Raw genomic sequence first — 15,308 nt, forward strand, 5'->3', positions numbered from 1 at the left:
GTCATAGAGACAGAAAGAAAGAGAGAGAGACGGAGAAAGAGAAGAGAGAATATATAGAGAAAAAGAAAGAAAGAGAGAGAGAGAGAGTTTGACTAGTGGAGAACTGGATGGCGGGGCGTGGAGCCCAGCGAGGGAAGGCAAATCCCAGCATGAGGTTCAAATGGATTAGGCACTGCGCTGCGTTTGATGAAAGGGGGAGTTAACCAGTGCAGAGGAGGGGATCGCGGGTGCTGAGGGCGAGATGACAGCGCACGCTGGGTGAAGTGACAGCCGGGGGCCGGGGGGGGGGGGGGGGGGGGGGGGAACACCTTGGGTACTGGAAGCACTGCAATAGAAGCTCCAGACTCTGCACCACAAACCACTGCAAACCACTCACACACGCCCGTACGTACACGCGGACAAGCGCACAGACGTGCACGCGGGCGTGCACACGGGCGCGATAAGTACTTCTCAAACCGGGGCATCCAACCAAAGTCAGTCAACCATCCGTTCAGTCAGTCAGTCAGTCACCCATCTCGTCAGTCAGTCAGTCAGTCACCCATCTCGTCAGTCAGTCAGTCAGTCACCCATCTCGTCAGTCAGTCAGTCAGTCACCCATCCGTTCAGTCAGTCAGTCAGTCACCCATCTCGTCAGTCAGTCAGTCACCCATCTCGTCAGTCAGTCAGTCAGTCACCCATCTCGTCAGTCAGTCAGTCAGTCACCCATCCGTTCAGTCAGTCAGTCAGTCACCCATCTCGTCAGGCAGTCAGTCAGTCACCCATCTCGTCAGTCAGTCAGTCGGTCACCCATCTAGTCAGTCAGTCAGTCAGTAAAACAGCAAGCCTTTTATTTCACTCACCATCCTGTACACCCCAACGCAGTCAGTCAGTCTGTCAGTCGATCAGCCAGCAAAACAGCCAGCCGTCCATGCATCTCAACGCATCAGCAACGATCCACTCTCACAGCTAGCAATTAGCGGCTCTCCATCTAGACACACGCCTCCTAGCATTGATCCACCAGCAGCCAGGGAGTCAAAATCATCCACCAAACCATCCAGTCATCGAGCCACCCCGCCGGACGGTAGGCCTCCGAGCCCGAGCCAGCCAGCCAGCCAGCCAGTCGGTCAGGGAGTCAAACCATCAACCCATAACTCCAGTCATCGAACCACCCAGCCGGACGATAGGCCTCCGAGCCCGAGCCAGCCAGCCAGCCAGCCAGCCAGCCAGCCAGCCAGCCAGCCAGCCAGCCAGCCAGCCAGTCACCAAGTCAGTCAGGGAGTCAATCCATCCACCAAACCATCCAGTCATCGAACCACCCAGCCGGACGTTAGGCCTCCGAGCCCGAGCCAGCCAGCCAGCCAGCCAACCAGCCAGTCGGCCCACCCCTGATGAGTCCTACCTGTCCGGACCGGGTCCCCAGTCCCGAGCTGAGCGCCTGTGGGGGCGAGTTGGTGTTGGGGGAGTCCTGCTCCGCGGTGAAGACCACCACGTCCCTCCCTGCCTCCTCATCCGTCCCCGACCCCTTCTCCTCCTGCCTCTGGAGCCCCTCCAGGGCCCTCATCAGCTCCTCCCCAACCTCCATGCCGACGACCCCGACCCCCTGCTCGTCGCTGAGGACAGTCCGCTAAGAGGTAACCGTGGCGACGCGGCGGCCCCGGCTCTTACGATGCAATGCGCCAGCTCCCGACAGTCGACCGCTCCAACTCCCGCTCTCGTACCGACTGAGAGTGTGTCTCCCTGTGTGTGTGTGTGTGTGTGTGTGTGTGTGTGTGTGTGTGTGTGTGTGTGTGTGAGCGCATGACCCCACTTCCTGTGCTGATCTGAGTGGCCGGCCCTGCTTTGCTTTATGGGTCTTTATATAGAAAGAACTCCCAGCATGCCCCAGGAGGTATTGTATGTGACTTTGTGTGTTTCGCTGCGTAACGTGACAGCCTTTAGAGAGAGTGGGCGGGAGGGAGAGAGGGAGGGAGGGCGATTAAGGGAGAGAGAAAGAGAGAGAGAGAGAGAGTAGGGGAGGTAGAGAGGGAGAGAGCAAGAGAGACATCGCAAGAGAGATCTAGAGAGAAGATTTTGAGAGTGAGAGATAGCTAGAGAGAGAGATAGAGAGAGACACGCAGATAGAGAGAGACAGAGAGAGAGATAGAGATAGAGATAGAGAGAGAGAGGGAGAGAGAGAGAGAGAGAGAGAGGGAGATGGAAGCAGTCACATGGGATATCCTGACAGCACTGAGAGGAGAGGGTGGGTGGGTGAGTGGAGAGAGGGGTTACGGGAGGGAGCAGAAGGGGGGGGGGATAGGAGAGGAGGAGGAGGTGGGTAAGTGGGAGGGGGGAGGCGAGGGGTTCCATTAAACAAACAAACAGAACATGCTTGAGTGGAGAATGGACCAAATAACGCATCAATTAGGGCCCTGCAAGGACCCACCCCACCTCCTCCTCCTCCTCCTCCTCATCTACCTCCTCCACTATTGGTGTCCCGCTGCCCCGGGCCTTCTCTCCTCTCTTCTCTCCCTCTCCCCCCTCTTCCCCCTATCGGTGTCTTGCCCTGAGGCTCTCTCTCTCTCTCTCTCTCTCTCTCTCTCTCTCTCTCTCTCTCTCTCTCTCTCGCTCTACACTTATCTCTCCACCAGCCCTCCACTAGTCTCTCTCTCTCTCTCTCTCTCTCTCTCTCTCTCTCTCTCTCTCTCTCTCTCTCTCTCTCTCTCTCTCTCTCTCTCTCTCTCTCTCTCTCTCTCTCTCTCTCTCTCCATCACTTCCGACCCACTGAACACTGGTGTGCTGTTCTCATCCAATAGGAGCACAGGATCTTTTCGCAGCGTGACTTTAAAAGTGCTGTGTGTTGGATATAGTCGCATCTAGCGGTGAGGTGGCAGATTGCAACCCCCGCCCCCTCAAGTCAAATTCACATAAACATTTAGGGCATTAAGCAGACGCTTTTATCCAAAGCAACTTACCACCATTCATACACACATTCACACACCAACGGCGGAGTCAACCACGCAAGGCAACAGCCAGCTTGTCGGGAGCAGGTAGAGTTAGGGGTCTTGCTCAGGGACACTCAGCGAGAAGGAGCCGGGGAATCGAACTAGCAACCTTCCGGTTACAGGCCAACCCGCTGTACTTCCTGAGCTAAGCCGAACGTTAAGCCTGCCATCCGCCCACCTCTCCCTTTCCAAAGGCGCTGGAGGTGCAAAAGCGGCCTGTCCTGGCCTGTATTTTGCAAGGTGCCAGTAGGCACTTCCAAAACGATGTCATCCTCTGCTACAGCATGGCAGTGTAGAAGCCAGGTGCCAAATATTGAGACTCCTTGATAGATTTATATATTTGTATATTGTAGTCATCAAGTCTGAAAATCGATAGGTCGTAGCTCACAAGTAAGATAGCGCTTATGATTGTTAATGTTTTCGCTGTAGTGTTAACGAACAAAAAGCTCTCTGGAGTCAATTGTCCGTTCTGGGCTGCTGTAGCAACATGGCGGGCCTCGTTGAAGAGGACCCTCTCCCTTTGTAGACGTAAAGGGCTCGTTCTGCGATAATGAAAGCACAATTCTTAATTTCATGGGATTAAACACTCATTTATACATCCTTCATGCGTGTTATATTTTATTTCCACGAGTCAGTTTCTCTAGATGCCCCTAAATTCCACACACTGCAGCTTTAAGTCCCAGGAGCTCTGGGTAATACATCGTCTGAGCCACACCCTGGGAGTAAGGAACACGATAAGACGCCGCGCGCCAGACACCAACGCTGTGGCGGCGGTGATGTGCTCGTCGCTACGGATACGGAATAGAAAGCCCATCCGTGTAGCTTTGATCAACACAGGCACATGGTCGTGAACGTGCAAGGGCGCACGCACACACACACACACACACAAACACACACGCATACACACCCACACATAGGCACACATGAACGCACACATACTGACACACAGGGTGCCAAAGCACTGAAGACTACGACTCCGACCAAACAACAAAACAACAAACTGAATGAGACTCACCGCAAAATAAACTTCCCAAACGTGAGCGCAGAGACTCGCTCTCTCTCGCTCGCCCGACATCGTTGAGGAGGAAAACTAAGTAAGCGGCGGCGGCGGCGGCGGCTTCTTTCACCCAAGATGCCGTTGGTGTGGTCCTAAGAGCATCGCCGCGGTTACGGAACCCGGGGACTACAGCCCACTGGACAGCCAACAGCTGGGATCACAACCTTGTGTAATTGAAAGTGAGTGTGTGTGTGTGTATGCGTGCCTGTGTGTTTGAGTGTGTGTGTGTGTGTGTGTGTTCCTGTGTGTGTGTGTGTGCCCACGTGCATGCATGCGTGCATGTGTACACATCTGCAGAGTGTGTTTAAACCCTGCATATTTCAAATCGCACCTGAACACAGTGCTGATTAATAATGAATACATGCATTACACCCTTATTCACACCCTTCACTTCACGATTCCAGAGTTGACTGGACGCATTCTTCAGGCCCGGGCTGCTGGGTTACTTCCAGGCCGCAGAGTGTGAGATGGGAGCTGCGATGCGTGGCCGTTGGCCCTTAGAAAAACAAACCCACACCTCGGCGAGAACACCGAGCCACGGTCCCGAGCACACACATACACACACACACACGCACGCGAACGCACACACACGTGCAAACGCACACGCACACACACGCATACTCTAACACTGACGCATATGCATACACATACACGCACATTCACACACACACACACACACAGACGCACATTCACACAAACACGCACATTCACACAAACACGCACATTCACACAAACACACACACACACACGCACATTCACATAAACACACACACACACACACGCACATTCACACAAACATACACACACACAGACACACACACACACACACAGACACACACACACACACACAGACACACACACAGAGGAGGCCCGCTTGTTTCTCACACCTTCACGTCCCTGAATTCAATTAGAGGAGAGGCGCAAATGAAATGCAGGTGCATTTCGCACACACACACACACAAACACACACACGCACACACAAACACAAAGACCACACATGTTGAATACATCTGCAAATACATAAATACTAACTCTCTTTCACGCACACCCACGTGCACACACGTGCACACGCACGCACACACACCCTTCTCCACTTTCCCTTTCACAACATGATCGAACACAAGAGCACTCCCCACAGAATCCCTGTTTAACTATCAGCTTTCACTCTTGATTTATAACTCTCACACACACACACACACACATACACACACACACACACAGGTGTCACACAGCCCCGCCACCACCCGTTCAACCGGCTGCACGCTAGCTAGCATGCTAAGCTAGCCGGGGCTGCGCGGAGCGGAATGCTAACGCAAACCGAGTGTCCGGTTGCGTGCGGCCCTTGGTACCCAGGATCAAGCCGCCCCACACCCGGGTCACATGTTGGGGAGTCACCCCGGACATGTTAGCTGCATGCTACTGCTACGCCCACGCTCGTTGTCCCGGGTCGCCCCCCCACCGACGCTAGCCTCGTTCACTACTTGACTGCCTATGTCACTGCATTCCTTAAACAAGCACCAGCCTAACTAACTGTGTGTGTGTGTGTGTGTGTGTGTGTGTGTGTATGTGTTAGTGTGTAAGTGTGTATGCGTAGATGTATGCGTTTGTGTTACTGTGTGTTTCCATGTGTTAGTGTGTATGTTTTAGTGTGCATGTGTTAGTGTGTGTATGTCTTAGTGTGTGTATTGTATTTGTATGTTAGTGTGATAGTGATGGTATCTATGTGTATGAGTATGTGCATGTGTATATGTAAGTGTGTGCGTTAGCATGTGTGTGTGTGTGTGTGTGTGTGTGTGTGTGTGTGTGTGTGTGTGTGTGTGTGTGTGTGTGTGTGTGTGTGTGTGTGTGTGTGTGTGTGTAAGGTCTGGCTAGCTTGCGCGTGAGCTCATTAGCATAGCCGCCCCGGGCGTTGGGTAGGGTCCTGGGGTGGCAGGATTCTAATGCAGGAAAATGTGTTCAAACACATCGACCAATTAAAAACATGGAAATGGCGAGACAGCAGAGATCCAGGCGAGGAAATGTAGATGAGGAATGGGAAGGGTTTTTTGGGAAGATTTGACGCAGACTGGAAAATATTAAGGGAAAAGAAAGAAAATTGCCGGAAGGGGCACCTTGAAGCTTGAAGTCAAGGGCCCGAAATGCAGATGCGTACAAACCGCCTTCAATAAAAAAAAAAGAAACCTGATAAAAGCTTTTTTAAACCCAAAGAAAACACCAAACGCGATCCGTAGTTTGGAAGATATAAGCCTGCTTAACGTGATTATGAGTTATATTTAAATGAGAAACACCACTGGTGTTCTGTTAAGTGCTTTGCAATTCTTGTGCTATTCTGCGTTATGCTACGCTACACCATAATACCCTCCACCTTTCTCTGTTATCCTCCGCCGTGCTATGCTACGTTGCTGGGCGCTAATGTACTACGCTGCACTTTGAAGACGTGGTGCATTATGCCGTGTTAAGCCACGTGCCTCTGATCATCTCTCTGCAGGGGGCGGTGAGTAGGGCGCCGGGCGCTGAGCCCTAGCGTCGGCTTCACGCAGATGTGACAACACAAACGCACACACAAACGCACACACACACACACACACACACACACACACACACAGTAGCATAGGGAGAGCTCCACACACACCCAGGAGGGCTGTGCACACTAACATGCTGACACATTCGCACATTGTACAGGATTCATGCTCAAACACACTAAATACATCTCCCTCCCTCCCTCCCTCCCTCTCTCCCTCCCTCCCTCTCTCTCTCCCTCTCTCCCTCCCTCCCTCTCTCCCTCTGTCCCTCCCTCCCTCCCTCTCTCCCTCCCTCTCTCTCCCTTTCAGCTCCTCTTGAGCTGTTCGCTGAGTGTGTATGCATATTCCCGCGAGTGTGAACGTGTGGGTGTGAACGTGTGAGTGTGTGTATGCATCCGTGTGTGCGCGTATGTGTGTGCCATGTGCATGTGGGTGGCATGCAGGTGTAAGACGTCCTCCTCCTTGTATACCGCACTGTTGCTTGGCAGTTTATGAAAGAAAACATATAAAGGGCAACTATGTTGGGTTAGACCCCTTTAACACAAAGCTACAACCACTGCCGTGCTGTTCCGGGAAGAGCGGAACACTGCCCTGGTGCTAGCGCCAGAGCTGATTGACAAAACACAGCAAATTAGATAGTTTTTGTGTTAACATTAGCTATTAGCTAATGCTAACACCTCTGTGCCCAGCTGGGGGATCATAGGTTACGTTAGCTCCAGATTACCTCTTTGGAAACGAAACATAATCTCGCACATAATCCACAATGCTTGTATCATTATGGGAAGGCCGCTTATTTTCTGTTGAGGGATTACAAAAATGAAAGCGATGGATTACTGGAAGTAGGGCAACGCAATGCCAACGAGAAGATATGCCTTTAGTTTAATATTGTTACGTTTTCCATTTCGCCGCCATCGTTACGAATGCGGCTCTTCTTGGATCCTGCCCTGTACCTCCCCCTGACATCATGACCTCGAACTCCAGCTAGGTTACCACGGATACCTGCCAACGGATTTCACCGGAATCAAAGATCCGGTCCAAGTTTTAAAAACCTGGACTGGAGTAGACTGGAATGGATTGGAAAGTCCACCAAGCACATGGCTTTCAGTAACACCGTTCAGCATTCCTACCGATTTGATGCACGGCAGTCGATATTATCCCCAAACTCTTGGCGCTGAAGACCATATCGGAGCCAGGTCCTACCTTATCTCTCTCGTTCAGCCAATAATCCGTCATAAACCCGTTCATAACTGTCACTGTCTTGTAAATATAGACCGGTGTTTAGTGGACGTCATTGTCGTCCAATTGATAATGTTTGTCTGCCTGCTAAGCTGTTGATTTCAGGTTGGCCGCACGCCGCATTTTCTGCCGGGACGGGGGGGGGGGGATTTACTCTCTCGCCATTAATGGGTCAGTTTCATATAGTCCCTAAACCCCCTACCACCTCAAGTATAGTGGTTCCATCCAATTCTCTCATAGTATATCGGTTCGAGCAGACATGATTTTTTTTTCCCGGATTACCAGGTGGCCAGTCTGACATCAGACGATCACATTATTATCTGGATAAACCTTTTTTCGAACGACTTATAAACAGAGACAATCTCCTTTGCTCTCCAATAGTCTCATTTTAAGTGTCAGTACGTAGAACAAACAATAAGTGCGTACATTAAATGCCAGGAGGTACAACACACAAAAAGTCATGGAGTAAGGTGTGACAAATCTCGTTTCACTCTGTCTTAGGAAGGATGTCCAGCTTCTGTGTTTCCCACAAGCGACACACACACACACACACACACACTCACGCACACACTCACGCACACATGCACGCGCACACGCGCTCACACACACACTCACGCGCTCACACACACACTCACGCACCCACACAGCCCTGTGTGTGTTCCCCCGCCCACGGGTCTGTGGCGGTGGGGTGGCGGTTGTGTTTGCTCAAGGGGCAGGGGCGGTCCTGTCTGCAGGTGCGTGGGGGGGGGGGGGGGGGTGATTGGTCACAGGGCTTACCTGGGTGTCCTCCCCCCGAGCGGTGGAGTCGCCTAGCAACGGTTCGGCGGGCGGGGCGTTGATGGTGACAGACTTTTCCGAGCGGCTGTCCTTGTTGCGGGACTTGTGCCGGTCGCGGTCCCGGGTTCGTTCCCTAAGCAACAGAAAAATACACTATTAAAAAAAACAACTTTTGTCCATGAATTCAAACTGAATATTTGTATTCATCTTTAGAATCCAATCCGGGGTGGGATGTGGTACTTGGTTGCCGTGACAACTTCACCACGTAAACAGAAGCAACACATGGGAGGCACACAACGCAGAAAATAAATTGATAAGCGAGAGGTCGTAACAGACACACAGACAGACAGACAGAGAGAGACAGAAAGACAAACAGACAGACAGAGAGACAGACAGAGAAAGAGAGAGACAGAGAGAGAGACAGATAGATACAGAGACAGAGAGACAGACGCACACACAGAGACAGAGAGAGACACATAGAAAGAGTGTGATCCAGACAGACAGACAAAGAGAGAGAGAGAGAGAGAAAGAGACAGGCAAAGGGGAAGAGAGAGAGATTAAACCTGACTGCTGTGGAGGTTAAGGAATATACCACCGCACTGACACACACGCCAGTTCCCTCTCTTTCTCTCTCACGCCACCTCCCTCTCTAACGACACTCTCGCCCCTCCAGGGGAAACCCACTCTGGTTCAATCCCCCTTCCCGCCATGTTTTCCCTCCTCCGCTCTCTCCATCCCTCCATCCCTCCGTCCCCGGTTCTGTGAGACTATCATCCACGGGCTGCTCATCCTCCAGGTGGACTCAGAGAGTTATCCCAGCCTGCCTGGTTGTCTGCTGTGGACGGTGGCCTGGGTACTGTGCACCAGACGCACATGTCACACACAGTCATCTTATCTCAATGAGGTAACAAGGCAAGGCCGGTCCTTCAGGGAGGCAGGGATCACATGGTAGAGCACAGTGCCGCCATTGAAGACGAGGTTAGCTCCATGATGGCTATCATGTCTCCCGATAAAGGCAGAGCGGGCGGATCTAACGTCACTCGCTCAAAGAGCTGAGAGAGAGAGAGAGAGAGAGAGAGAGAGATGAGAGAGAGAGAGAGAGAGAGGGGGGGGGGGGGGCTGAGAGAGAGAGAGAGAGAGAGAGAGAGAGAGAGAGAGAGAGAGAGAGAGAGAGGGGGGGGCTGAGAGAGAGAGAGAGAGAGAGAGAGAGAGAGAGAGAGAGAGGGGCTGAGAGAGAGAGAGAGAGAGAGAGAGAGGGAATGAAGAATAAAAGCAGGAAAGAAAGGTCTGGCCTGTGCTGGACTTAACTCACAGGTTCAAACGGTGGACCCGGTTACCAGCGATAGACTCTCTGGTAAGAGAGACTCACTCTTCCAAGTCCTTGAGTTCTTCATCCTGGATAAAACAACCCTCCTCCTCCTCCTCCTCCTCCTCAATGTGGCTAAATGCCCTCTTTGGGGCTTCCGCTGCATTGAGAGGTTCATCAAGCACTGTTAATCCCCCCCCCCCCCGCCCCTTCAACCAGCAGGGGGTCACACCGTGTGGCCATCTTGGAATCAACAGCCTCATTCCTGAAGCAGGTTGGGTCAGACGGTCGGACGACAAGACAGAGAGACAGACGGTGGAAGACGGCTGAGCACAGATCTGCGTTGTTTTGCTACAGGTTCAACCACTCTTTTACGTTTTTTAAAGGGTTTTGGCCGCAGTTGAAAGACGGAGGGAATGATTCATCTTGTTCACAGACAGCTCTGGGAATCACCAGGGAAGAGGTGGTTCAATGCGGCGGCCTCCCACCTCGGTCCAACTGCTAATCGCTTTTCTTTTCAGTCTGTTGATTTATTGTTGGACGGTTTTCAGGACCGATGCGGTTTGCATAGAGGTGTGACGAATCTCACATCACGCCCGCTAAGGAAGGAGGTCCAGCTTCAATGTTTCCCACAAGCGACACACGAACGCACACATACGCACATGCACACACACACCCCGACCCACACACCTACACACACACACAAACACACACAAGCACACACACACACAAATCCACCTACCGACCTACAAACACACACACACACACACTCACAAACACACACAGTGAGTGAGAAAGGCAGACCCACCAGTTAAATTCCACCGTTTATCTCACATGTACTGGGAGGTTAATTAAAAGCAAATCAACTCAAGAATGTACACATTCGAAAACAGCAACAGAGAATCCAACTGCAACCCGCTGTACGCATCCCACAGTCACGGCCACTGGCGTTAGCACTGAAGTGCCCCTCCAACGCCACTCACATCCTTCACACAATCCCCCTTCAAACCCTTACTTCCTGTAGGAGACAGCGCCCGCGGGGCAGACGCAGGAAGGGCCCGTGATTGATGTCTGAACGATGCCGTGGCCACGGGTAGGGCCTTGGGTGTTTTTGATTTAAGGGAGTGCACCGCTCTCGTTTCCTGACTTCTATTCTAGCGTTTCCTCTCCCGGCCCAGACCATGGGAAAATGGCTTCCCGTGTGAGGGAAAACACACACACACACACACACACACACACACACACACACACACACACACACACACACACACACACACACACACACACACACACACACACACACACACACAGACACACACAAAATGACAGTTTGCTAGGTTAGCTTTTTGAGTGTTCGCTATTTTAGCTGGTTAGCTTTGAGTTCACGGAACAGATCAGCACAGAGGCCACCACTCATATTCCGTACCACTAAAAACAATAATCATCATATCATAAAATCATTCTGACCCAAAGGATCTTTCAATATAACAAGGATAGGATCATCTGGTTAAAAAAAATAGGGATTTTCTGGTAATGTTTCAGCTTCAAGTTACGTTACAAAAGCTATTCTAGTGATTGCGAACAGACATATCTCAACACGAAAAGTGTTCAGAAAAAATGTCCAAACTTCCGGAGCGATCAAACCACCAAAGCCAGGCTGAAAGCGTAGCCAGGGCCGAGTTTAACGATAACCTGTAAATCTCCCAGAGATATGTCATTCTCAACTGACGTTTCTACTATCCGCCATATCCAGAGGGGATTACATGGCAACGTTAAATACGATCTGGCCACCATCGGCACTCGAGTGGCAGTTAAGTCGATCTGACAGGGGTAGCCTTCAAAGCCCTGTTGAACACGGCAAAAAATAACAAACACCTCTTTAAATGCATTCTTTGATCGTAATAATGCGCATATTAACAAAAACAAACTCGCAGCGTGCCGTATATCAAAGGAAATAAACAACCCTGAATGATCTATGTGTAAAGAAAACTGTATAATTTCATAAAGTAAGTAGTCGAGACTAGTAAAACATTACGAGACACTGATGTCTGGGTCATCACCAAATGAAAGGGCTTGTGTTTACGCCTCTGCTGCGCTTCTGCATGCATTATGCATGTTATTTAATCATATTTTTTCATGTGTTTTCATGTACACACGTTAAATGCTGCCAAAACAAATGCTCCACTCACAAATGAAGGGCGATGTTTTTTTAGCCTGCTCTCCTACCCTGACATCTGGGGAGTGGGCACAGTTGAATTTTATACACAACATGAATACGAAGCTATCTGCTGTTCTGTGTAAACCTTAATTTTGGGCTTTTTTTAAAGCAGAACAAAGACCAAGTGGGAATAGATAATCTGTGCGGTCAACTGATTAAAAAACGCGCCAGGTTCACACAAAGTTCAAAATCATTTATCCACGAATAAACGCTTCAATTTAGCATTTGTTGGCGCGCAATGCTTCCTGATGTTTTACAAAAAGAATATAACAACAATATACCTTGTGTCGTTATTTATCTTATTTTTATGAAGCAGATCCTGCAGTGCTTCTGTTCGTTGAACATCAGCGGCACATTCTAGAAGATCATCCACGGCCGACTAATGAGCGGCGCAGGGGTCCCCATCGATCCAGTCAGACCGAGGGGAGCACTCCCTACCCCTATACTCCACGCTCGTTAGTTAACTACTGGGCCGAGCTCCCAGCATGGACTCTGTTCACCTCCTCCTACTCCTCAACCCTCTCCCTCCTCCTCCCTCTCCCTCCTCCAACCTCTTCTCTTACCATCCTCTCACTACTCCTCTTCAGCCTACTCTCCTCTCCTCTCCTCCCCTCCTCCCCCCCATCTTCCTCTCCATCCTTCTCCCTTCCACAATCCTGCTCCTCCTCTCTCCCTATTCCTCTTCTTCCTACCTTCTCCCAATTCCTCCTCTTCATCTTGCTGTCCTCTCCCCCCTCCTCACTTTCCAAACCCTCCCCCTCCTCCTCCCCTCTTTCCTCTCCCCCCTCCTCACTTCCCAAACCCTCCCCCTCCTCCTCCCCTCTCCCCCCTCCTCACTTCCCAAACCCTCCCCCTCCTCCTCCCCTCTTTCCTCTCCCCCCTCCTCACTTCCCAAACCCTCCCCCTCCTCCTCCCCTCTTTCCTCTCCCCCCTCCTCACTTCCCAAACCCTCCCCCTCCTCCTCCCCTCTTTCCTCTCCCCCCTCCTCACTTCCCAAACCCTCCCCCTCCTCCTCCCCTCTTTCCTCTCCCCCCTCCTCACTTCCCAAATCCTCCCCCTCCTCTCTCCCTTCCCAAATCCTCCTCCTCCTCTCTCTCTCCTCCCCCCCTCCCCCCTTCTCTGTCTCCTGCTATCCCGGTCTCATTATCATGCGGCCCCATTAATATTCCTCAGCCACGGAGGGGGGGGGGGTGGCTCCGTGGATTACAGAGCGGGGTCGACTTCCAGCCGGCTGCCCTCTCAACAGGTACGAAACCAAGAAGGGAGGGCAGCCGGGGGGGGGGGGGGGGGGGTAATTTGAGGCTACTGATGGCTGTCTGCCCCGGCTGGGATGGCCCCCTGCCAGACCCCCCCCCCCCCCCAACCCCAAGTAAAAAGAAAAAAGAGAAAAAACATGCCGAGCAGTCAAACCAGCGCCGAAATATCAGTTGAACATTTTCCCCGTCACGATGCAGGCCGCCGCGGCTCACACCTGGGGGGCGGCCATGACCCTTGGCAACAAGCCAATGAAGACGGTTGTGGCGCCGAGCCTAAAATGGCTGACTGAGTCCAGACTCTTATCGTTTTATTTATCCAGAGTCACGTTAGAGAGCAGATGGGACAGGGTACAGCGATATATATATATATATATATATATATATATATATATATATATATATATATATCAGGGATGGACAAAACTATGCTTTTCCGGGAATCAGTTCTTTCAGTTCTGTTCCCTATAACGATTGGTTCGTTTGATTCGTTCGTTTAGTAAGACGGTCTGTTACGTCATTTGCCAGGGAATCGGAAAATATGGAATAAATCAACATGCATGTAGCCTACCACTTTCTAATGTTCCGGCAAAATTACCCAGGTTAGGTGTAAATATTAGGCATATATATAAAGCACATACGTTCCTTTTTTTTCATAAAAATAGAAAAAATAATCTGTTCTCTTGTTTTGGGAAACAGTTCTCGTCGTTCACCTTCGGGATTTGTTTGTTCTGACCGAATCCTTCGCGACCGACCCATCACTAATATATCCATGTAGCTATATAGATATACAGTATAGAGAGATTGGGAGAGATTCAATTTTTATTACAGTGCTTAATCCAATGGGGAACAATGACAATGTTTTTCTGAAGACATGTGCCTCAGTAGACATGTGCAAATTTTTTTCCCGCCCTCATATCCTGTTTTACTTGGATACACATCAAGATACGAAAACGAGAAAGACTCTGAAGTCTCAAAAGGTTTCTTCCCGGTGCAAAATTCTCCATATCTCTCGCTGTGCCTAGCAACCATAGCAATACCGATAAGGATAGCAAAAGCTAAGCTGAGCTAGCTGCGACATGAGTGCATGACAACATTGTTGACAAAGGTTGTAACGCGTGGCAACGCTGTAGCCGTGGAAACATGTCCTTTCTGGTCCAAATTCTCCATATCTCTTGCTGTGCCCAGCAACCATAGCGATACCGATAAGGATAGCCAAATCTACGCTAAGCTAGCGGCGACATGAGTGCATGACAACTTTGTTGACACAGGTTGTAACGCGTGGCAACGCCGCAGCCAAGGAGACGCGTCACATGGGCAGCCCAGAATTCCATTTCCAACAAGTTCCTTTCCTGGAACTGGGATAGGAACCACAGATGCCCGGAACGACAGAGAATAGCGACACAAACACAAGCCACACCTAGTTGACCAGAAAAGGCAATAATGGGATTGGTTAAAAAACAACAAATCGGGTCAAATGAATAGTCATACTAGGCTAGGTTTTGTATCTTTTCTTTGTCTTTCCTCCTTTCGGAAGGGGGACCAATTGAGATGACTAGAGAAAGAAGCATGTAATGTTTACATAGATGATGAAACCGAGAAATATTAAAAGCCATTTCTGAGAGTTTGTTAGGTAATAACATGACGTTATTACGCTGGCCTGATTAAATGGGCAATCAACTCTTGTTGATTATGGCATTAAAATGAATTTATCTAAGGGTAAATAGTCCTTTTAGTCATTCTGACAACATTCAATCTCAATACTAGCAGTCGGAGACCCTCACAAACTAATAGTCTCCTTCAAACTAAAACCATGGAGAATTTCGTGAAGGAGCTCTTGACAAAAAACGGAATGAATCTGCCTAAATTATCCATTTTGGCCCGTGCTTTCACAGAGCGATAGTGCCATCGCTATAATTGGAGTTTGACCAATCAAAAGAAGCAATTTTCCACATGAGCAGCTGCTAATGTGAGATTTG

The 15,308-nt window shown here is 50.4% G+C and overlaps 1 protein-coding gene across 2 annotated transcripts in view; it reads right to left on the reverse strand.

The window, feature by feature from the left end:
- LOC307075357 (vang-like protein 1) overlaps positions 1 to 15,308 on the reverse strand; it is a 51,822-nt gene that overhangs the window by 26,519 nt on the left and 9,995 nt on the right. For both annotated transcript variants that reach the window (XM_079735924.1, XM_079735925.1), the window contains one exon: positions 8,553 to 8,685. In XM_079735924.1, coding sequence (XP_079592050.1) covers positions 8,553 to 8,685 — 133 coding nt within the window. The remainder of the gene's footprint in view (positions 1 to 8,552; positions 8,686 to 15,308) is intronic.

The sequence above is a fragment of the Pollachius pollachius genome (assembly GCF_949987615.1).
Source record: "Pollachius pollachius genome assembly, chromosome: 4".
Taxonomy (NCBI): Eukaryota; Metazoa; Chordata; class Actinopteri; order Gadiformes; family Gadidae; genus Pollachius; species Pollachius pollachius.